Consider the following 23,604-nt stretch of genomic DNA (forward strand, 5'->3'; position numbering starts at 1 on the left):
GGCCGTGGGCACTGCCGACTGGCGGGAGGGTCCCGAAACGGTCAGGACTTTAAGGGGGCGGGGGGGATCTTCTGGCTTGTCGGGGATAAAGGGCTTAAGCCAGGAGGGAGGACTCTCTACTAAAGCTTGCCACATCAAAATATAGGGATATTGGTCCGGATGGCGCCGATTAATAATATCTCGGACCTTCTTAATAATGTCTAGGGAAAAAGTTCCCTGGGGGGGCCAGCCCACATTAAAAGTAGGCCATTCTGCAGAGCAGAATGTATCAAACTTACCTTTCTTCACTTCCACACCATGATTACGAGCCTTGGCGCGGATTTCAGGAAAGTGGTTCAGGAGCAGGGTCTTAGGTGTTACCTGAACCTGTCCCATAATTGTCACAAAGAGAAACCAAGAAAAGGCAAAAGAAAGGACAAAAGACACAGTGCCAGCAAATACACAACTTCGCACGGGACTCTTCAACACCCACCGGCCGGTCAACCACACCACATCCACAGGCGCCGTTTCAATCACACCAGTCTCACCACGCTCAAGATCCTTACCTAGGGCCCGTCCAAACGGCGTCCACTGTGGACGTCGCTGGGCCACCTTCTCGTCGGGGACGTCTCCCACGACTTCAAGTAACGAAGCCTCCAGGGTCGTAACCCGCACTTTCCTTCCCGTGAGAATTCTCAACTGGGACCGGGCAGAGACCTGTTTCAGTCTCTCCGGTCGAGGACCTGTTTCAGTCCTCCCCTGTTTGGGACCGGGCAGAGACCTGTTTCAGTCTCTCCGGTCGAGGACCTGTTTCAGTCCTCCCCTGTTTGGGACCGGGCAGAGACCTGTTTCAGTCTCTCCGGTCGAGGACCTGTTTCAGTCCTCCCCTATTGGAGGTGGCCAAACCTCCTTCCGCGGTTCCCTATGTAAACCTCGGTATCGGGAGTTGTCTGTTCCCCTGAGGGGGGGCATCCCGGACGAGCCCCCAAATGTTAAGATCCGGAATTGTCCCCCTCAGACAGACAGAGAACCCGCACAATAATGCAAGTCACACAGCGAGGTTTATTACCAGCCGGCTGGGGTCCCCGTCTCTGCCCGACGCAGCGGGTTTTTAACAAGGACCCCAAACACTTAAAGCCAAGGGGTTATATAGCATTTTCAAGGCCTTCCATAGCTTCTGAGAGTACAAGATAAACTTACAGGACTTACATAGTTTCAAAGAGTATAAGATTTACTACAGGACAAGGAGACCAGGAGTATAAGATAAGCTACAGGACTTGCATAGCTTCAAAGAGTATAAGATTTACTGCAGGACAAGGAGACCAGGAGTATAAGATAAGCTACAGGACTTCTAGTCGCCATGCTGCAACTGCCCACATCCTGGAATTTTATAATTATGTTGTTTCAGGCTAGGGGCTGTTAACCCTGACCTGAAGATAGCAGTTCTCATGCTAACAGTCTCTTACATGCTAACAGTCTCTTACAATACCCAATATTAATGAACTAATTAAATGATACTACATTCATATAATTAAATACTAAGCAGTCATAACAAAGAATGAGGAAAGTTTTTATGTACAGGAATGGAACAATCTCCAAGTTACACTCAGTTAAAAGCAAAGTACGAGACGTGTAGTTGCTGTTTGAATTAAAAGGAAAATATATGTATTTGAATAGGTGTATAAATACAAAAATGTCTTGAACTTATAAACTGCTTGTGTGGACATGGTCTGGGAGGCTGGAGACAGGTGGGAGTCTTTATAACCTTTGTATCCTGAATTTTGAGCCATGTGACTGTCTTACTACAAAAATAAATACAACTATTAATACAAAAAGATTTTGCAGGGTCGGCCAGATGGCTCAGTTGGTTAGAGCCCGAGCTCTCAACAAGGTTGCCGGTTCATTGCCCGCATGGGATGGTAGGTTTCACCCCCTGTAACTGAAGATTGAAACCAGCCACTGGACTTGGAGCTGAGGCTGCGTCCTCCACAAGTAGGCTTTGAAGGACAACGACTTGGAGCTGATGCGCCCTTGAAAACACACTGTTCCTCAATATTCCCCAATCAAATAACAAAAAAGATTTTGCAACAGTTCTTCAAAGACAGCCTATTCTGAGGAAACCGGAATGGAGTGGAGACAGATCTGTTCATTACAGAAGTAAATGTTTGAAACAGCTGTCCATCAGACAAGCATTTAAGATAGGATGCATTGGGGGAACTGAAGCCTCAACTGCACACAATTTTGCAGTTTCACAAAGCAGTTGGTCCTAAGCCATAGCAGCGGCCTTAGCTTATCTTTAGGCCTCTTAGAGGTTGTGGGGGCCGGGGGTGGGAGTCCCTTTACTCCAGCTTATAAATCTTAGCTAGCTCCTCCCAGGCTTTTCTTGAATGTTTTGTGTACGCAAGGAAATTTAATAGGTGAGATTATTTGGGCAGAGAAAGGGCTTACCCCACCCCTTCCAGTTCATATTTACACATCCTCAACGCTACTTGGTTTGTGGAGACTTGTGAACTGCATATGGCTTTAAACGCTACAGGAAAAGAGCAGAAACTTTATTACATTCTTTATTCACCCGCATCCCACCTCCCCAGTGAGGGAGTGGGGCAAAGCCTACGACTAAAGCCAGGGTCAGGATCCAAGCCCAAGTAAGGACAGAGGGATTGTGATGGCACTAAATCTATTTTTGCGATTTGGATCTCTGGTATAACTCAAATTAATCAGTGTAATTTAGGACTTTTTGAAAGCTTTCTTTTCTTTGCCTCTTAATGATTCTGCTTCCTATATATTTACTATGCAGTGTCAATGTTTCTATTCAGCCCAGTGCGGGCCCGGTGACTGGGAGAGGTTTTGCATCTGTATGGGATCCCCTCTCCCGGCTCCAATTTAAATCTACATAACTTATGCAAAGGTTGCGATAATCAGCTTTACAACACTTCCCCCACCCCCAACTACAGGCAAACAGAAAACTTGAGGAAACAAAGACTCCAGCCAGTAGTTTCCAGCAGACTCTGCCCAGCCAACTCTCCTCTTACTTTAATAAATCTTCTATATTTCTATCTAACTCGGGAATCTTTCACCGCCCACGAGCGAACAGCCACAGCTTTCCCGTGCTTTTCTCAAGCCCCCTTTCATGCGTTTCTGTCTCGTGTCCATCCTCGATATCACTGGTGGCTGGATCTGCGGGGGGAGGGGGCGCCTGCCCCGCGACAGAGACCGGACTCATCCTCTAGCGGCCGGTGGCAAGGATTCCTTTGTCTCCCAGTCTCTGTCTTCGGCTGGAACGGCGCCGGGCTTCGAGGTAAAGACTCACGTCCGGACTGGCCCCATCCGCCACAGGACCGGTAGTTTTAAAGGAAAGCCAGGATTCGGCGCTCGAGAGAAAGAGCACACTCGAGGATCGCTTAAAGGCCGCGTGGGAATCCACGGGGGCACGACGACCGTCACTGCGCAGGCGTCAATCTTCCCTTCTAGACACTGCAATTCCCATAAGGCCATGCAGTGTCTTCTGCGCCGATAAAGCTCCGGAGCTTCGTCCGCTCCGAAAGGGCTCAGGAACTCTCGCCGCACTGCATTATGGAATAGATAGTCTAATAGAAAACGTCTTCGTGCACAAATCCCGACCAAGCTCACGTGTTTACCTTGTGCACTGGAGGCGGCGGCGGCTGGGGTCGGGGGAAGTATCAATGAAGAGTGGCTACCACGTTTCGTCATAAAACCGCGACCAGACGGGCGGCGCCATCTTCGAACTTGGACTTCCGGAAGGACTTTGGTGAGGGTGAGTGTACCGCAGCGGGGTGTGCGGGGGGCCTCACAATTACTCCTCCTCCTCCTGTTTCGGTAATACTAAGATATTGGGAACCAACTCCCGGCTCCGCTAGTCCCTCTCTGCACAACAGCGCGACCTCCAGCCCCTGCGCTGCTACAGAAACTACCGTGCTCTTCACTTCCTTCTCCATAGTGGCAAGCGTGCATCTGTGTCTCAGCTAACTACGGGTCTTGCCTTCTTCCCCCACGCGGTGTCGGTAACACGGCATCCTGTGTCCGGTCCTCGGCACTCTTTATCTCTCTCTGCTCTGCGAACCTACAGTAGTAGTCCTCAGCCTTAGAAACTGAGGACTGGCCTCCCAGGCTCGTGTTGATAGCTGCCCCCACGCCCAGGATTGAGGGAGGGCAAGTAGTCACCCCTTTTGTAGTTGCGGGGAAGTCTCCTCATTGTGCTGTGCCCCAGCCTCTTTCTCGCTGAGGCTCTTCTAACCCTGGGGGTTGTGCCCCGCGCGCTGCCACCCCATTGGCGCAACCAAGGGCCAGTTATGTTTCCCTTTTATCCCGTGGCAAGTGGCTGTCTGCTGGGGAAGGCAGAGGTGACGACTTCAACCCCATCCTTGATAACTCACTTTGTTAGGGTCGTGTACGGTATGGCCAAGCGTCTTCGCCCCAGCAGCATATTTTTACACAAACTTAAGTCATTCCTGTGCCATCGTCACTTTTTGCCATCCATTCTTATCAACTATATAAATATTTTCTTAAAATTGATTTTTTTTAAAGTTTAAGTGCTTTAGTTTCTATCTAAGCAATATTGATGAAACCATGGGTTTCATGGGCTTGTTAACGATGTTTTATACAAGTCAAAATAAAAACGCAATTAGTCAAAATTGTATATTTTTGTACCACTAGAATCATCTTGCACACCACAAGTTGTATTATAGGAACTTATTATTAGAAACAGGATGTGTATTAGACATCCTATGTATATTCTAATCCTGTATGTTAGAAACAGGATGTTTAAAGTAATTCCATATTTGAGGAATAGTGTTATCTAATTATTTTCCTTGGCTGAGGTGGTCCTGCTGGCAGCCCGGGAGCAGCATGGAAACCAGACAAGTTGGGGTGCAAGTGTAAAATTTTACAAACTCTAGTACAAATTTACTGAACAGCCTTCCTTTACTTGTGCCCAACGTTTGTATTGTGAAATCATAAATGGAAATTAACCATCATATCATGCTGCTGCCTTTTGTAAGAAGAGAATCCTTAAAGGGATTTTTGTACCCTTTTGAAGTTAGTCATTCAATCAACAAAGGTTAATATTACACTTACCATGTAGCAGATTCTGGATACAATAGTGAATCAGACAGGCAAGACCCCTATCTTATGAAACTTTCAGGGATGATAGAATGAAATCGGTAAATACCCGTATCTCTTATCATAAGAAAATTCCAGATAGACTAAACAGCTACGTGCATGATTTAAAATTAGAAAAATATTAGAAGAAAATAAAATAGGATATGTTTATTTCAGTGGAGTAGAAAATGCATTTTTGAGACATAAAACAAGCCATAAAGGAGAAGATTGAGAAATTTAACTCATAAAATTTAACTTCAGTTTTGGAAGAACATTAAAAACAGGGTTAAAAGAGAAGTAGATGCAGAGAGAAAATATTTGCAACATAAGTAACTTCACAGATCAGTAAGGAAAAGATCCATTTGCCCTATAGAAATACAGGCAAATTTTATGTACAGGTAGTTCATAAAAAACATAGATATCCAACATATAAAAAGAAATTAATCTCCATTATTATCAGGTCAGTGAAAATAAATACAATAAGGAAGAATTCTTTCATCTGTCAGATTGGCAAAACTTGAAGATTGGCAACGGTGTGGTAAAATGGCTACTGCTGTACAGTTTGTGGGAATATAAATTAGTTTAGTTTTGGTGAACTATTTGGAAATATCTATTAAATTTTGAAATGTGCAAACTCTTTAACCCAGTACAGTAATTTCATTTCGGATGCTCTTTCTAGAAAAATAATTTCTCATTAATGAAGAGATCTGTACTAGAATATGCATTGCTATATTGTTTGTATTGATATTATAACAATTATCCTTAAATGGGAAATATCTAAATAAACTATAATTCTATGAAATAGCAAATGCTATAGTAACTACGAATGAGATAGATGCATGCATACTGATATGCAAAATCATTAAGACATATAGAAGTTCTCTTAGCTTATCCATTTAACTTCCCTTTGTTAACTGAGAGTCCCATTTCCTTTGTAAAGCGTACAGCCTGCTGCCGGTGGCACTGAAGGCTTAAAGCCCCCAATAGGCTACACTCTGCTCCCACTAGTTATTTGAATGCTTGCCAAGACTAGTTGTATCGGTTCCTGAATTTATTTCAGTTGATTTGTCTTTATATTTATATAATTTATAATTGTGTCATATATTTAAATTTTAAAGAAATCTGAGTATGAAAGAGTTATTATCTCTATTGAAACTAAGTTAAAACATGGCAAATACACAGGTGTTTTATTGTTACTTATATTCTGCACATTTATAAGTATTTTATATCTACTAAAAGTTATATAAAAAATTCTAAAAAAGAAAAGAAAGCAAACTTTTAAGTTGAAATGCTTTGGAAACAAAAAGAGGTGAGTTTGCAAACAAGTAAAAAGCTGCCAAATAGGTGTCAGTGAGACAACTGTAAAAGATTGAGTAACATTTGTAAAAATCTGGAAGGTTGCTCCACTTGAATTGCTTCTCAAGAAAAGAATGTTTCAAGAAAGGGAGTAAGCCTTGGTGCTGCTGAGAGGTCAAGTTAAACAAGTCTGAGAAGTTAATCGGATTCATTGACAGCAGTTATTGATGGCTTTAGGTTCAGTGATGAGTTGGGTGCAATAGTCTAGTTAGGATGAAGCAGGGTCATTAAAATAAGGGCAGACAACTTGTTCAAAAGTTTAACTGTGAGGGGGAGGAGGAGATTAGTTGGAGGAGGAATATGGGTTAAAGGATAATTGTATGTGTGTTAAGATGAGAATTATAAACATTTCAGTGCTGTTTGGAAGGAACCAATGGAAAGGAAAAAGATAAACCCAGTTTCCTCAGGAGTAAGGCCAGTGGGGCTAGAACCCAAGTGGGAGGTTTGGCTTTAGAAAGTGGATGAGGGAGCGGTTCAGATGCAGAGAGTGTTAGGCTACTTGACGAGAAATTAAAGTATTTTCTATGTAATGGCTTCGGGTTTTCTTTCAGAAATCGGGCAAAGTCATCTGCTGAGAACCAGGGGATGAGACATTGGAGGAGAGAGGGTGTGGGAGCAACTAGAGAGAAAGTGTGATTGCCAGCACTCGGCAGCTTAGATGCCCACATGGAGAAGACAGATGATTGGTTCATCCAGGGCTTGAATTTTGCCAGGCCTATGAAACAAAAAGACAAGAAAAGAAGTTCATAATATCAACAAGTATCTGATTAAAATAAAAGAATCTAAACTAGCCTGGATGTCGCCACCATAGGGAGAAATTGGAGAGATGAATGGATAGTGGCTTCATATAGGTACAGTGATAGTAGTTGAGCGATCTAGGTTTAATGTTGGGAGGTTGTGATCAGATGGATGTCTTAGTGATTTTGGAGGTTAAAAGGTTTTTGTGTGATGAAAAGGTCCAGGGTGTGACAGCAGAGTGATGATCCGTGCTTTCGCTGAATGTTACGAGCTTCAAAGGAACAAGGTTTTTTACAAGAGGAGGACTATTGATCAAGAAGTGGCATTGGAGAGGAGTTGAGAAAACATTGATCACATTTTCTACTCTGGGGTAAGTGGGACGTGAGAAAACGAATGGCTCTGAGAGTCTGGAAAGCTAGAAATTTCATTTCCTGGAAATTTACCATCTAAGATTCTGAATGTGATTTAGGTCTTGCCGATCAAATGTGCTCTTGTAGAATTCACATTTGGACCTGAGTTTAGAGAGGAGAGAGGCAGGCCAGAAAGTGTGCATTTTGCTGGTGCAGATTGTGGCAGTGGATACAATTCTGGATCTGGGAGCCAGAGAAGGGTCTTCCCCATTTACTCAGGTCACTTTCTGATTATTGCACAGTCAGCTTGTTTATGAAGCCATCAGCTGTGTCAGGGGCTTCTTAATTCAGCAGGTGGCTCCCCATCTTGGTATTGCAGAGGCTGTGTGCTGCTTGAATCAGCAGCTGTGAAACAACTTCACAATTTGACAAGCTCTTGTGCCTAAACTGTCCTCTGTGTGAGTGTGTGTGTGTGTCCCCTCCCGCCTTCTCCCAATGATCTTCTATGCAGGTGATTCTCAAACTTGAGGGTACATCAGAATCCCCTGAAGGTCTTGTTATAACAAGTGCTGGCCCCATCCCAGAGTTTCTCATTCAGTAGGTCTGGGGTAGGACTGGAAATTTGCATTTTAACAAATTTCCAAGTGACGCTGAGGCTGCCAGTTCTGGGACTACACTTTGAGACTCACTGATGTGAACCATTTAATACCTTTTAATAAGTCCCTTTTAGCTTGAACTGACTGGAGACGATACTGTTCTATGCAACTGAACCTTGATCCATATAGAGGCGGTAGTTATTTTATTTGCATCTTCTCTGTCCTTACTCTGTCCTACTTGATGTAGGTAATGATTAAAGGAAGCAGTTCTTGTATATCCTTAAGACTTTGCTTTGTGTATTTTGATGTCTATAGGTTCATGACATTTATATCTATTTTATGATTTGAAGTTCTATTTATTTTAAAACTCTTCCTTTTTTGTCCCATTTAATACTTTCCCCCCTGAATTCAATTACCATCAAAACTCCTTTTTTTCTTTTGCTTACATTTGCCCTGTATATTTTATTTCATCTTTTTACTTTCAGCTTTTTGAGTTCCTTTGTTTTAGACATCTCTTAAAAAGCATATATGTGTTGGCTTTTTAAATCAGTCTGAATCTTCTTTTGATGGATGAATTTATCTGATATGTTTATTGTTATAATGTTTTATCTTCTGTCATCTGTGGGGTGTGTGTATGTTTGTGTCCCATATTTTTAATCTTTTATTATGTGGTATTTTAAAAAATCCCTTCTGGTTCTTAGACTCTGCTGGGTATTTTGGAAGCAATACCATATAGTATACTGTTTGTATTTCTAGTAAACATCTAAATGGTATTAATAAACCTATTTTACCAGCCTTAGAAACAAAATTAAATACTTCTTTTTTTGTCTTAGTTCTCTACAACTAGAATGCTGTTATTTTTACGTTGTAGGGCCTTTAGAATTTTAAGTTAGAGTCTGTTTTATAGCTGTAGTTAACCATGGTTGTTTAACCTCAATTGATATATCACAGGGTTAAATGCTTACTGCCAATCTTCATACCACAACTTCTCCGATAAAAAATTCTTTCTATTGATTTGTCTTTCACTGGCTAAAGTAGGTCTTCAAGTGGGTTTTGTTTTTTAAGTAAGGGTGCTTAAGTTTTATAATTCCTAGAAACTTGCATATTGAGATTGTCTTACTGTTGCTTTTACATGAATGACATCCTAGTTAAGTAAAGAATTCTCTTGATCCTTTTCATGTGTCTTTATCTTTGGAATCAATTGTTTTGAGAGCTCTGAGGCTGACTTGATTTTTTTCCCTCCTTTGTAGGAGAAATTTAGTGTTCATTAGGATATTTCTTGATCTTGATGATTCTTTCTTGATTTTTGTTTCCCTTTTACACTGTAAGCCCTTTGTATCTATTGACTGAAGTCTTCCTTGATTTCAGGAATATATTCTTTTTTTTATTTCAGGAAATTTTCTTTTGTTAAATTTTTGTATTTTTTTTCCTGTTCCCATTTTTTTCTCTCTTCTTTGGGAACATCAATTATTCATATGTTGGCTTCCCATTTTCTCTTTTTCATCTGTATCATCTTCTCTGTGATCACTTTTATCTCTTTGCAACCTATGTGGTTTTTCATAGACCTATCCTTCGAATCACTCATTTTTTTTTTCAGCGTATAGTTTCAACATTTTGCTTCTCTGGTTTTCATTTCTCTGATTTTCTTTTTTTTTTCTTCTTTTTTTCAATTTTTATTGGGGAATATTGGAGAACAGTGTGTTTCTCCAGGGCACAGCTCAGCTCCAAGTCCAGTCACCCTTCTCAATCTTTAGTTGCAGGGGGCGCAGCCCACCATCCCATGTGGCAATTGAACCGGCAACCTTTTGTTGAGAGCTTGAGCTCTAACCAACTGAGCCATCTGGCCGCCCCTGATTTTATTTTTATTTTTTTAAATTTTATTGGGGAACAGTGTGTTTCTCCAGGGCCCATCAGCTCCAAGTCGATGTCCTTCAAGCCTAGTTGTGGAGGGCGCAGCTCAGCTCTAAATCCAGTCGCTGTTTTCAATCTTTAGTTGCAGGGAGCGCAGCCCACCATCCCATATGGCAATTGAACCGGCAACCTTGTTGTTTGAGAGCTCACACTCCAACCAACTGAGCCATCTGGCTGCCCCTCCAGCAGCTCAGCGACAGCTCGTTGTCTTCTGTCTAGTTGTGGAGGGCGCAGCTCACTGGCCCATGTGGGAATCGAGCCGGCAACCCTGTTGTTCAGAGCTCGCGTTCTAACCAACTGAGCTATCCGGCCACCCTGATTTTATTCTTTTACTCAGTTTCTTTCCTTATGACTGCCAACTCACTTTTTTAACCTTGTCATTGTTTTATCTTCTTTGATCTTTTATTTCTTGAATTCCACAGTCTCTGGTTTTTTTGAAAATACAAAAGCTTTTGTTGGAAATTTTCTTGTTTTCTGGAGCCTTTCTTTGAAAGGGTGCTTTTCATTTCTTTCATTTGTTTGAGTCTTTTGTATTCTTTCTGTAGTGTCTATGCATAGGTCCCATTTGGATCCTTTTTATTACTAATTTTGAATGGAGTAGTTCTGTCATGAGTTGCTACTTACCAAAGAACAGTGGAGATAGATTCTCATTGACTTCTATTTACTTTGACATTATTATAGTCTGTCTAGCAGATGATGTTATATTGTATCCTTAGCACCTGAATTAGAGGGTTGGCTATTGTTACAGTTTATAATCTGCTTAGATTTCTGGCTTCTTTAAGAGAGACAGTTGGGGACTTTAATGGGTATGATATTTCTTAAGGTGTTTGTCTTAGCACACTTTGCCACTGAGGCTGATGATTTCTTTAGCCTTAAGACATGTACAGATATGGGAGGTTCCCTCCTGGAATTTGAGCTATTTCTCCCCCTTTGTCACAGACAAGCAGGTTATTACGGCCAAAAACTATGCCCTTGCAGAGTTCTCTGTTGCTCAGGTTTTTGGTGGGTAGTCAATATTTTGTTTTTCTCTGTCAGTTTGCTTTGGTCCATGGTTGCACAGTTGATTTGCTGGGTTTGAGGAAAATGAAGATTCATGACCATTTTTTTAGTCCATTCTTCAATGTGGAAAGGGTCTGTTAATATAGTAAGATGTTCCTTAATTGTCTCAAAGCCAGCTCCCCCCACCGCCCCACCTCCCCCCACCGCCATCCAGGTGAAAGATTGGGGGTGGGGCACTAGAGAACTGTTCCTTGATTAATATTCACAAAGCTCCAGACATTCACTGCAATATCCTTACAAGAAAACTTAAGAGCTTTAAGTTAAGTAATGTAAATAAAGCACTTAGTACAGTGCTTGGCACATAGTGAGCATTTAATAAATGGTAGCCTTATTATTATTTGTTTATTGTCAGCTCCACTGGCATGTAAGTTCGTGAGGGCGGGGACCTTGTCTGTCTTGTTACGTAATTGTCATATTACTAGTTCCTGGAGCAGTGCCTGACATATAGGAGATGTTTAGTAATTATTCGTTTTTGTTCCCCACCCCCACCTCCCATTCAAGCCCTTGTTTCTCAGTCTAGTTGTGTAGGACACAGCTCCCTGGCCCATTTTGGTATTATGAGCCTTGCGCTCTCCCCAGCTCAGGCAGTTGAGAGCTGCTGTGAGTGGCCAACCACTAACGCTGGCCACCAGCCACCCACAACAGGCAGCCCCCGGCAGCCCACAGCCTCCCAGCTCCAGGGAGAGCTGTTGTTCACAATCTTAGCTGTAGAGGGCGCAGCTCACTGGCCCACGTGGGAATCAAACCGGGGACCTCAGTGTTAGGAGCACAGGGCTCCAACCACCTGAGCCACAGGGCCGCCCCTTTTAGTAATTATTGGTAATTATTGTTGAATGAATGTGTGATCAGGGAGCTTACTTAGGTTTCTGGTTGGGAGGGTGGAAGGGTGAGGGGAGACGGGACAGGAAAGTAGAAAAATCTGAGCTAGTGCATATAGCTTTTGCCTTCTACTCATTTATATGTCTCTGTATGCAGGGGCTGCCATTTTAGGGGGTGCTGATGGATACCTGCGGGGTCGGCTCTGTTGCCCTGGGGGAGGCCGGCCCCGTGGGGAACATGACTGTAGTAGATTCTCCTGGACAAGAGGTGCTAAACCAGCTTGATGTCAAGACCTCTTCAGAAACAACTAGTATGGAGACTTCCATAGAGATGTCTTTACCTACCCCTTTGTCTGGATTTGAGGATTCTCTTGATGAGAGGAAGCTCTCTCCAGAACAGGAAAGCCTCTCCAGACTGGAACAGCAAGGTATGTACCTTATCCTTTCATCTTTTTCTCTCCTCATGCTTATCATAAGATGAAAACGCAGGGTGAGCTCACAGGATCTTACAAACCTGTATGGTGTAGTTTGTTTCGAAGTGTTTGAGCTCTGGTCCCATCTCACAGACCCATATTCTTCTCTACAGATCTTTCTTCAGAGATGTCAAAGATCTCAAAGCCCAGGGCCTCAAAGCCCGGCCGGAAGAGAGGTGGTAGGACACGGAAAACCTCAAAAAGGCCCCGACAACAACCGAGTCCTCCATCAGCGCCTCTGGTTCCTGGTCTCTTAGATCAGTCCAACTCTCTCTCTGCCCCCATGCCTAAGAAAAGAGGGCAGAAGTCCAAGGCAGAGTTGCTCCTCCTGAAGTTGTCAAAAGGCATTGATCAGCCAGAGTCTCCACCTCCAAAGAGGCCCCCTGAGGACTTTGAGACCCCGCCTGGGGAACGACCCCGCCGAAGGGCTGCCCAAGTGTAAGGACTGTGGGGCACAGCTTGGTGGAGGGCTTTGGGGTGAAGGGATCTGGGTGGGGCAGATGTTGGCGAGATGAGGAGACGATGATGAGGCATCAGGTAAGCAGGGATGCTGCCTCGGTTCTGGGGGCTTGAGCCTTCTTTTAGCTCTTACCACAACGACTTTCATCTGTTGCTAACTTTGTCTAGGAGATTTCTTTCTGTACCTTGTGTCCTATCACATTTTTCACAATTTCCTCCAGATCTTCATTGCAATTTTACCACCCAGTATATATCTCTGTGTGTGTGTGTGTGTGTGTGTGTGTGTGTGTGTGTATGTGTATGTGTATTCTCCATTCTTTTCTTTGCCCTCCATGATTTTTGACTGTGGTAGAGTGAAAAGTGCTTTGGACTTGGAGTCAGAAGACTTGGGGTTTAGATCCCACATACGTTATCTGAATCATCTTGGCCAAGTCACCTAACTTTCCTGCATTTCTGTTTCTTCATCTATCAAAAGGGAAGGGGAAATTAATAGCTGCTTCACAGAGTCACTGGAGGAGCCAGTGAGATCAGAATCAGCCAGTGTCTGGGCACGTGGGCTCTTAGGTAAGTGTTTGAGTATGGCTCTGACTCGCCCTATCCCACAGGGCACTTCTGTACCTTCAGGAACTGGCTGAGGAGCTCTCCACAGCCCTGCCTGCTCCAGTGTCCTGTCCTGAGAGCCCCAAGGTGAGCAGCCCCACCAAACCAAAAAGAACCCGGCAACAGGCAACCTGTCAAGGTGGAGAAGAAAAGGATGATGCCGCACGGGATGAAGACTTTGTTCTCCAGGTTGAGGCTGAAGATGCAGAAGAAAGTGAGGCCCCAAGTGAGAGCTCATCTGACCCCGAGCCTGCCATGCCCCGAAGCACCCCACGAGGATCCACTTCAGTGGTAACCTGAATGGACAAGAAAATGGATGGGGAAATAGGATTATTAGGGGGTCAGCAGGGTGCCCAGAAGGAAAGCTTTGGCCTAGTAACTGATGGCCAAAAGAGGTAGAAAGAGAAAAGGACAACTTCAAATACAGTTGAGATCGCAGGGGCTGAGGGTGTAAGTAAACAGGATTGTTCATTCATATATTGAGCATCTACTCTGTGCTGGGAAGCACAAATGTGGATGAGACAGTCCTGCCTCAAAAAGTTCAGTGTGATACGTGCTAGTCCAGGAGTGAACAAGATGCTTTAGGCATGTGGAGGAGGGGTGATTAACTGCTTAGGCTTCACAGAGCAATGATAGTTGAACTGGTCTTGAAAGGTGAATGGCAGGTTGCCAGACAGGTGGGTTTTCCCAGAAATTGATTATGGCTGCAGCATAGGTCCTGCGGTAAAGTGGTGGGGAGATTAAACTAGAGAAGGTGAAGGACTAAGATTGATAGGAGCCAACAAAGGTGTCTGTTTGCTTAATTGTCGTAAAATATGTATAACTGAAAACTTACCATTTAAAATGTACAGTTCAACCATCATCACTGTCCATTTCCAAGACTTTTGCATCATCCCAAATAGAAACTGTACAACAAAGGTTTTTAAGTAGAAAAATAACATGGTCAGTTAGGAAAATAGGTCAGTTTGCTATTGACAATTAAAAGACAACTTCCGTGATCCAAGGGAGAGATAGTGAGGGCCTGAATCAAGCAGTGACGGAAGAGAGGTCGGGGCAGATTGAATTAACAGCACTTGGGAATTGAAGGACAGGAGGGAGTAGGAGTTTCCAGCTTAGATGGTGCTCTCGAGCACTGATCTTGGGACCACAGGATGAGTGGGAGACGCAGGAGAGGTAAGGTAGGCAGGGCAGGTGATCAGCCCACTTTCTGACATGTTGAGTTGGAGGTTCCTGTGGGCCATCGGCCATCCTGGGGACATCTGGTCGCCAGGCATATGTATATATGTGGCACCAGTGCCTTACTTGTCTCAAGTGCAACATTTAGGGGAGCACCAAATCTCCCTCAGAAATCAAGATAAAAGATTTTGATGCAGCATTTTAAAAAATCAAAATTCAACATATCTATAATGAACAAACTCAAAATTTTAAATAAAGACAGAAACTGTATTACTGATTTTTCCTTTTGTCTCAGGCTGCAGTAGGGCTCGGCACCACCATGTGGGTCTCAAGTTTGTAGAAAAGTTGAAGCTGAGTAAAGTTTGAGTTTACTAAGCTGTAAACTTGATAATCAGGTGTAATGACAGTAGTCAAAGCCGTGGGACACGGGACGAGATTACCAGCAATACATATAGAGGATTGAGAAGAAGTCAGATCAAACCTATCAGAGGAAGAAGAGCCTGTGAAGGAATAGTAGAGATGTGGGAGGAATAAGGAGAGACTACTCTATAGGGCAGGAGTTTCAAGAGTAAATGGGAGTCCTCTGAGTCAAGTGCATAGAGATGTCCAGGAAGATGATCAGAAAATAGATAATAGGTTTTGCAGTTTTAATGGAGGAGTAGGAGCAGATGGAGAAGTCAGTTGTAATGGTTGAAACATAAATCCTTTAAGATTCTGACAGGGTAGAAGATAGAGAAGAAGTAGTGCCAAGAAAAGTAAAAGCTGGGAAAGCTGTCTCCTGGGGACTTTCTCCAGCCTATAAAATTCTCCCCCTTATACTTTCTTCAACTTGATCCTCAGAAGCAGAAGCCACACTGCCGGGGAGTGGCTCCCAATGGTTTACCAAATCACATCATGGCTCCCGTTTGGAAGTGCCTCCATCTCACCAAGGACCTGTGAGACTTGGGGAAGGGGGGCCAGGGATGAAAGGGCGGTGGTGGAGTGCAAAGGATGTCGTAGAAGAGGGGCTGTGGGAAAGAGGGAAGGCACTCCGGGCAGAATTCCTAAATAAACGGCACTGCTCTAGGCAAGAGCCCTAGAGCCCTCTGTCCAGTGTGGTAGCCACTTGCTGCGTGTAGCCATTTAATTTTAAATCAATTACAATTAAACTGAGAAGTTCAGTTTCTCATTTGCACTTAGGCACATTTCAGGTGTCCAGCTAGCAGCTAGTGTATTGGACAAGTAATAGATCACTCCATCATCAGAGAAAGCTTTTTTGGACAGTGCTTCTCTAGAATTTCTCTCTTCCTTCATTAACGGTTTTTCTGTTCTTCCAGCCGAGAACAGAAGCATTCATACTGGGAGTTTGAAGAATGGATTCCTTTAGCCTGGAAGTGGCACTTGTTATCTGAATTGTAAGTTGAAGAGACATCTTTGAAGCCTAGGAGGGGCGACCCACTGGAGATGGAAGGGTGACAGAGGACTCTAGATAGATGATGGGAATCCTGGAATGGTTGAAACTTTCCCAAAGTCAGGCTGTTGTTCCCTTCGCCTTCCCCTAGTGAGGCCGCTCCCTACCTGCCCCAGGAGGAGAAGTCGCCCCTGTTTTCTGTACAACGTGAAGGACTTCCTGAAGACGGCACACTCTACCGAATAAACAGGTGAAGATTGCATCAAGAGAGATTACATCTCTTTTTCTGATTCTAGGAGACAGACAAAATTTTCTGATTTTAGTGCCAAATAATACTCCTGTGTCTGGATGTGTCACAGTTTATTCGCCTATGAAGTCCTTATTACCTTTTATTAACTCCTTTCTTTATCCCATCTTTGACTTTTCTCTAGATTCAGCTCGATCACAGCCCACCCCGAGCGCTGGGATGTGTCCTTTTTCACAGGGGGACCTCTCTGGGCTCTGGACTGGTGCCCAGTGCCAGAAGGGGCAGCAGCCTCACAGTATGTGGCCCTTTTCTCCAGCCCTGACATGAATGAGACACACCCACTGAGCCAACTCCATTCGGGTCCGGGGCTGCTCCAGCTCTGGGGCCTTGGGACCTTGCAGCAAGAAAGCTGGTGAGGTGGGGCCGAGACACTGCTGTGGGAGGGCGGCAAGGAGGAGGAAAGGGTGGGCTGGGCAGAGCCGCGGGCAGGTGGGAGGGCTGGCCTTGGGCTGAGATGAGGGGAGCTCAGGCTCTGGCAGCCCTGGCTCAGGCCCCTCCTCCTACCCATCTTCCCACATGCTTTTTCTCCTCAGTCCTGGCAATAGGGCCCACTTTGTCTATGGCATTGCTTGTGACCACGGCTGCATCTGGGACCTCAAGTTCTGCCCCAGTGGAGCATGGGAACTTCCAGGCACCCCTCGGAAGGTACCTCCCAGTTGATTGTGGGATGGCGCTAGGACTCAGAGCCAGGACAGAGAGGCCCTGGGAGTTCCCAGAGTCGGAGGAAGTGAGGTTGGAGAATGGTAGATGGAGTGTTTTCCAACAACTCCATACTTTCAGAGACCAGAACCTTCAAAGTTTTCTGAGCGCTGCCTGAAGGCAGCAAGCCTCAGCACAGATCGGGTCTCACCCTTTAGGCTCCTCTGCTGCCCCGGTTGGGTATCTTGGCTCTTGCCTGCTCAGACGGGAAGGTGCTGCTGTTCAGTCTGCCCCATCCTGAGGCCCTGCTGGCTCAGCAGCCCCCAGGTGAGTAGCACTGCTGTAGCTGTGGTCAGAGCTCAGTAGGGCCTGTCCATCTCCCCTCAAACGCCTCTGGCCCAGTCTCTAGTACAAAGCCTTACTCAGTCACACCTCCCGTTCGGACTTGCCATGTTTTGTTCTTTACCTTTCTCTTTAGCAGCCTGTAAGTGCTGCTCTCTTTTGCACACTTATAACTGCAGTCTTTCAGCACATTACCTTATCTCCCCCTCTTCCTCGTTCTCCTGTACTCTCAGGCCTCCCTCCTCTTGCTGCCACAGTTAATTGGCTGTATAAAGAGCTGCTAAAGACTGAGGTGATGGAGGGGGCTTGTCTTCCCTGGTACACTCTTTGTGCCCCCAATGCTGTGCTCGGCCTCTCCTGCCCTAATCATCACACATACACAGAAACACTCTCCTTGTAAAGAGAGAGAATAGAGCTGAAGATGAGCAAGAAGAGGAAGGGGTCAGAGACAGGCTGCTCCTATTTATTGAATTTATTTGTTCTTTAGCTGTACTATTCCCACGTTGGGACTCTGAGAAGTCCTACATTTGGTGTTCTGGTGGAAGAGTTTGTTGAGGAGGGGATGGCAGGTGAGGAAGTGAAGACCAAACAGGCCATATTTTCAGGAAGTTTGTCTGTGAATGGGAACACATAACTGAGGGTGGTGGCTAGAGGTGAAGGAAGGGTTTTGTTTGGTTGGTTGGTTGGTTTAGATAGGAGACAAGAGTGCATGTTTACCTGTGAATATGAGAATGACCCAGTAGGGAGAGCAAAAGTAAATAGTGCAGGAGAAATGAAGGGTAACCAAAGAGCAAAGTTGGGAGATGATAAGAAGAGAACAGAGTGGAGGGATTGGCCATTCTGACAGGAAGGATACTATCAAGTATAACAGGAAGATAGAAGACGAAGAGGGCAGAGAGAGGTAGGTTCCTGTTTTTGATGGAAGGTCGTCATGGAAAGGGGAGGGTGCTGATCTAAGCAGGGCTGGTCAGGATCTCAGTCCTCTGGATCCAGAGTATCAGTTACCACTCTTTTTTCCCTCACAGATGCAATGAAGCCTGCCATCTATAAGGTGAGTGAGGACCCTGCTGCCTTCGCTAAAGCTCCATCTTCTAGAACCTCCCTTACTGATTCTGCAGTGTCTCCTTCTAACTCTGAAAAATCTCCCCCTTCTGCTGGATTAAACACTGATTTGAATCTTCATCCCAGGCAATAGGTGTCCCTAACGCTAGTCCCGTATCTTCTGTCCCTGCAGGTACAATGTATGGCAACTCTTCAAGTGGGGTCTATGCAAGCTTCAGACCCCTCTGAGTGCGGTCAGTGCCTTAGCCTGGCCTGGATGCCCACCCGGCCCCACCACCACCTGGCCGCTGGATACTATAATGGTAAAAAACAAAACAAAACGTAAGGAGCTATTGCTCTTTAAGCTTTCATGTATTTTTGTTTTGGAGTGGTGTTCCCTTTTTGGTTCAGTGTTGGGTATTACATAATTATAAATATTCAAGCAATGTGAAAAATACGAAGGAAGAAAAGTCACTAGGATTTTTCTATTCAGAGAAAAATAATTGAGTAGATGAATATTTCATGGAGTTCTCTATGCATATATAAAGGTAAGAAGATTAGATGGAGAGAGAAAGAATTCTATAAAAATGGGATCATACTTACAAGCTATTTTAAATGAAAAAGTATTAAGTTTATAATTTAATTTTATAGAAGAAAAAGACAAGTGAAACTAAATGATTAAGATCTCAATAAATGTTCCTTAGACAATAAATGTTCATTAGACCCTTAAAGATACTTTTAAGCTTAAAAGGAAAAATAAAAGATGATAAATGACAGTAAGTAGTTGGAGTTATCAGGTTGTTGTTTTTAAATGACAGTTTCATTTGTAGACATCAGTAGACTTTTTGCTTGGGAGACACGGAAATTAGCACTCTTATATTTCTTCTTAGCCCTCTCACCGTCTTCTAACTGTGTTTTCTTTTGGTGACATTATTCTTACATTGTCAAGGTACATGATACTTGATGCTGTTTTTCTATCTTAATTCCCAAAGTTATTTAATTTTCATTTTGTATTGAAATGATTATAAGTCTCTACCAGTCCTTTTATTTGCTTCCCCCTCCGTTGCCAAATTATTTATATTGATTATATCAATACATTTTTTTCAAGAAAGGTTCATACATGCGATATTTCCTGAGTTTATGTATAAAAGAGGTTTTAGCTGTACATATTTTCCCCAAACTTTATTTATTCTTATTCTTTATCTTTTATTTTTATCAAAGTTATATTTTTGATTACCCCCTCCTCTGCCAAGTGGGTCAGAGGTCAACTGTTTTGGGTCAGCCCCATTAGTTTCTGTTCCATTAGTTTCTGTTTGTCCCTTTCGTTTCTGTTCCTCTACATTTTGTTGCTTTTGGCTTCTTGCCTATTCTTTGTCTTAGAGCAGAGTTGGTGGACGTTTCTGTAAAGGTTCAGATAGTGAGTATTTTATGCTGTGTGGGCTGTTTAGTCATTGTTGGAGCTATTCAACTCCACCATTGTAAAGTAAAAGCAGCCAGAGACATTAGGTAAACACATGAGTATGGCTGGGTTCCAATCAAACTTTTATTTACCAAAGCAGGCAGCAGGCTGTATTTGGCCCATGGGCTGTAGTTTGCCAAACCTGTCCTAGAGGGTTTATGTTTTTCAAAACTCCCTTTACTTTTTAATTTAGTAGGTGGTAGAGGCTACTGGGTGCATTCAATCTATTTTCAACTGCAGGTCCCAGACTAAGCTGTTAACCTTTTTGTTGCTGAGAATTAGAACTAAAAAATATCAGATTGAGTCTTTAAACTATAAAGGGGAATGTTGGCTAGCTAATCATGATCCCTATATCCTTTCAGAATAGATCAGATCTGAGGGTAGAGACAAAGAAATTAGAGCAAGGAAGAGAGAATCTGCTTTAATACCTACATATTCTGTTCCTACCTTAGGCATGGTGGTTTTCTGGAACCTTCCCACTAACTCTCCCCTACAGCGGATACGGCTCTCTGATGGCTCTTTGAAGCTCTACCCCTTCCAGTGTTTCCTAGCCCATGACCAGGCTGTGCGTACCCTTCAATGGTGCAAAGCTAACAGGTCGGAATAGGAGAATTGTGGAGGTGGGAGGTGAAGCGGGGGCAGGCTGACTCTTCTAGACTTGTTCAGATTTGATCTTCTCCTTCTTCCATTTTTCCACAGTCATTTCATAGTCTCTGCAGGGAGTGACCGGAAAATCAAATTCTGGGACCTTCGACGACCTTATGAACCAATAAACTCTATCAAGCGCTTCTTGAGTACAGAACTGGCCTGGCTGCTCCCCTACAATGGTGTCACTGTGGCTCAGGATAACTGCTATGCCTCGTACGGCAAGATGGACATAGGAAGAGACCTGGGGAGATGCCCTAAGGGTTGGGGTGCAAAGTTTGCCAGATTGTTGTGGGGACAGGAGGGTTGAAGGTTGTTTCGCTGAGGTAGCTTCAATTCTGGAAGGAAATGGGAAGAAGAAATATAATCTTAGAAATCTAATCTTAGAAATCTAATCTTAGAATCTAATCTTAGAAAAAGGAAGGTTTTATTTTCTCCTTCTCTTACAGTTATGGACTCTGTGGGATTCATTATATTGATGCTGGTTACCTTGGTTTCAAGGCCTACTTCACTGCTCCTCGAAAAGGCACTGTCTGGGTAAGCCCCTGTCTTTGAATCTTCTTACACAGGAAAAAATTCCTTTACTCACCTAGTGGTGGTCAGGAAGAAGCAGTAGGTTTGGATAGAAGAAGATAGGTGTCTGGTAACTATTATCAGGGATATGCGTTATGATAAACTCAAACTTATTTTTGTTTGTGTGTCCCCCCCCCCCCGAGACTGCATTTGTCATCAGTTCACAGAACTAAATGAATATGAGTGAATGAATGAATGAATGAATGAATGAATAAGAAATCTGTCTCTTCCTAATAGAGCCTTTCAGGATCCGACTGGCTTGGGACAATAGCCGCAGGAGATATATCCGGGGAGCTCATTGCTGTTATATTACCTGATATGGCACTGAACCCGATAAATGTCAAGCGACCTGTAGAGCGAAGATTTGTACGTATATGAATATTTAATGGCAGCACCATCTGTTGGGTCCTAATCCACGTGACCTCCCAAATTAGTACTACAAATGAGTAGGAGAGTACAAATTAGTAGTGCAGTACTAGGTCTCCCAGCCCTGACGTTATCTCTGGAAGTCTTAGCACAGAGTTGCACATAATTGTCTCTATCATAGTGCATGGGGATGTGTTTAAACAGACTACTTTCTTACATCTTAAAGATTATCCTGCCCCAAACTAATTTTATGTCTCTTTTGCTTTTATTCTATCGTCAGGATTATAGAAGTTAATTCTCATGGTCTCCTTTCTAGCCTATATATAAAGCAGATCTGATGCCATATCAGGACAGTCCTGAAGGTCAAGACCGCTCTTCTGCTTCATCTGGGGCTCCCAACCCTCCCAAGGCTCGAACTTATGCCGAAACCGTCAACCATCACTACTTGCTTTTTCAAGACACAGATTTGGTAAATTGAGGCCAGGAGCATGGGTGTGGTATTAGAAAAAGTAGAAAACTTTTGTCCTTTATAGTAGGGAATCCTAAGGAGTTCCAGCACAAAGACGCAAAACTAAGAAGCTGCTCACTTTCTCTCTCCTCTTACATTCCCCTCCCAGGGTTCATTCCACGATCTGCTCCAAAGAGAACCAATGCTACGCATGCAGGAGGGAGAGGGGCAGTCGCAGCTCTGCCTGGACAGGCTGCAGCTGGAAGCTATTCATAAGGTCAGAATCTTGGCTCTCATTTTTTCCACCCTTCACTCTCATTTTCTCCCAACTCTGGGTCTGTGGTCAGTGAAGAGGGAGGTGAAAGACAGCAGACGGCTAAGGAGGGAAAACAGCTCTGTCAAGACTCATCTTCAAGAGCATGATACACATACCTCATTCATTGTCTTCTCAGTCCTGCCTCTCACCCCATCATGTGCCATCCTTTCAGATTGCGGCCCCTGTTTTTTTCTCGTACAGCTAGGATTCACCCAACGCACCAACAATGAGCATCTCTGTCTTTGTTTTCTCTTCACAGGTACGTTTCAGCCCAAACCTGGACTCCTATGGATGGCTGGTATCTGGGGGGCAGTCAGGGCTGGTTCGGATCCATTTTGTCCGTGGACTCACCTCCCCACTGGGCCACCGTATGCAGCTTGAAAGCCGAGCCCACTTCAGTGCTATGTTCCAACCACCCTGCCCTACTACAGGGTCTGGCTTCTCTCCAACCAGCCATTGCCTTCTGCCCAGTCCCTAGTTCTGGTCCACACAGGACCCTTGGAATGAAGTCTGCCAAGAACAAATGGCCCCCATGCACAGGCCATAGGAACTGGGGCCTTCCTGGACAGTGATGCTGCCAGGCCTGAACCTTTAGACCTGTCTCCCCAGGACTCCTTAGATACCTCTCCTTCCACAGACTTCTCCTGGTATTACAGCCCTCTGCGGGCAAGGGGGCTCGTCCTCCACAAACTCTTAAGGCTCCTCAGCCTAAAACTATGGCTCACGAGAAACACTCAGGCCTGACCTAGGCTTGGGAGTCAAATTGCTCATATTGAGCATATTGTGAAGTGGGTAACCTAAGTAAAGGTACTGGGTGTTTTGGAGACCACGTGAGTGGATGTTTGGAGAACTGGAAAGGGTATCTGCATGAAGGCTCCTGTCCATATTCCAGGATCCAGTATTACTGCCTTCCCAGCTTCCTCTTTAGAGTAACCAACACACAGGCCCATGAAGGAGTGATAGTAATTTATTGGACTGAAGTTGCTTATACTAGTTCTTTAAGGAACACCACAAATTCCCTACCAGTAGAACAGTGGCTCAGATCTTACTTGCTCCTGCTTATGAAATATTCCTGATCACTGGTCATCTGACCCTACTTGAACACTCCTAGACAGTCTTGTTTTAAAACATCCTCCTTTATATCAAGTCAGAGAGTATACCTCTATAGATTTTACCATGGGTATTAGGAAACCTAGTCATTCTTCCCTGTGATTGCCCTTTTAAGTAGTTTAAAATAGTTATCATGTGTTTCCCAAATCTTCTCTAGATTAAATATCGTCAGTTACCTTAACCATTCTTTACACGTCATGATTTTTGATCCTTCATGATACTGTCACATTGTTGACTTATTAAACATGTTTAGCTACTTTATTTCAACTCTGTATAGGAGGTGTTTAGAACCCAGGTACAGTAATGTTCAGTAAGTACTCACTTAACATCATTGA

The 23,604-nt window shown here is 44.0% G+C and overlaps 1 protein-coding gene across 2 annotated transcripts; it reads left to right on the plus strand.

Annotated features, from left to right (window-relative positions):
• Nucleotides 1-1,523: 1,523 nt before the first annotated feature.
• Nucleotides 1,524-23,455, plus strand: GTF3C2 (general transcription factor IIIC subunit 2). Of its 2 annotated transcripts, XM_033124327.1 has the most exons (20): nt 1,524-3,754; nt 7,410-7,561; nt 12,083-12,353; nt 12,512-12,836; nt 13,463-13,748; nt 15,474-15,568; nt 15,950-16,027; nt 16,175-16,273; nt 16,455-16,682; nt 16,864-16,975; nt 17,188-17,296; nt 18,337-18,362; nt 18,546-18,675; nt 20,264-20,408; nt 20,511-20,672; nt 20,906-20,993; nt 21,267-21,395; nt 21,712-21,864; nt 22,013-22,120; nt 22,419-23,455. In XM_033124327.1, the coding sequence occupies exons 3-20, from the start codon at nt 12,107-12,109 to the stop codon at nt 22,635-22,637; spliced, it is 2,739 nt and encodes a 912-aa protein (XP_032980218.1). In that variant the 5' UTR covers nt 1,524-3,754; nt 7,410-7,561; nt 12,083-12,106; the 3' UTR covers nt 22,638-23,455. The 2 variants fall into 2 exon arrangements, with proteins under 2 accessions (XP_032980218.1, XP_032980217.1); XM_033124326.1 differs by lacking the exon at nt 7,410-7,561.
• Nucleotides 23,456-23,604: the final 149 nt, after the last annotated feature.

This window comes from Rhinolophus ferrumequinum, chromosome 13 (assembly GCF_004115265.2).
Source record: "Rhinolophus ferrumequinum isolate MPI-CBG mRhiFer1 chromosome 13, mRhiFer1_v1.p, whole genome shotgun sequence".
NCBI classification, from domain to species: Eukaryota; Metazoa; Chordata; class Mammalia; order Chiroptera; family Rhinolophidae; genus Rhinolophus; species Rhinolophus ferrumequinum.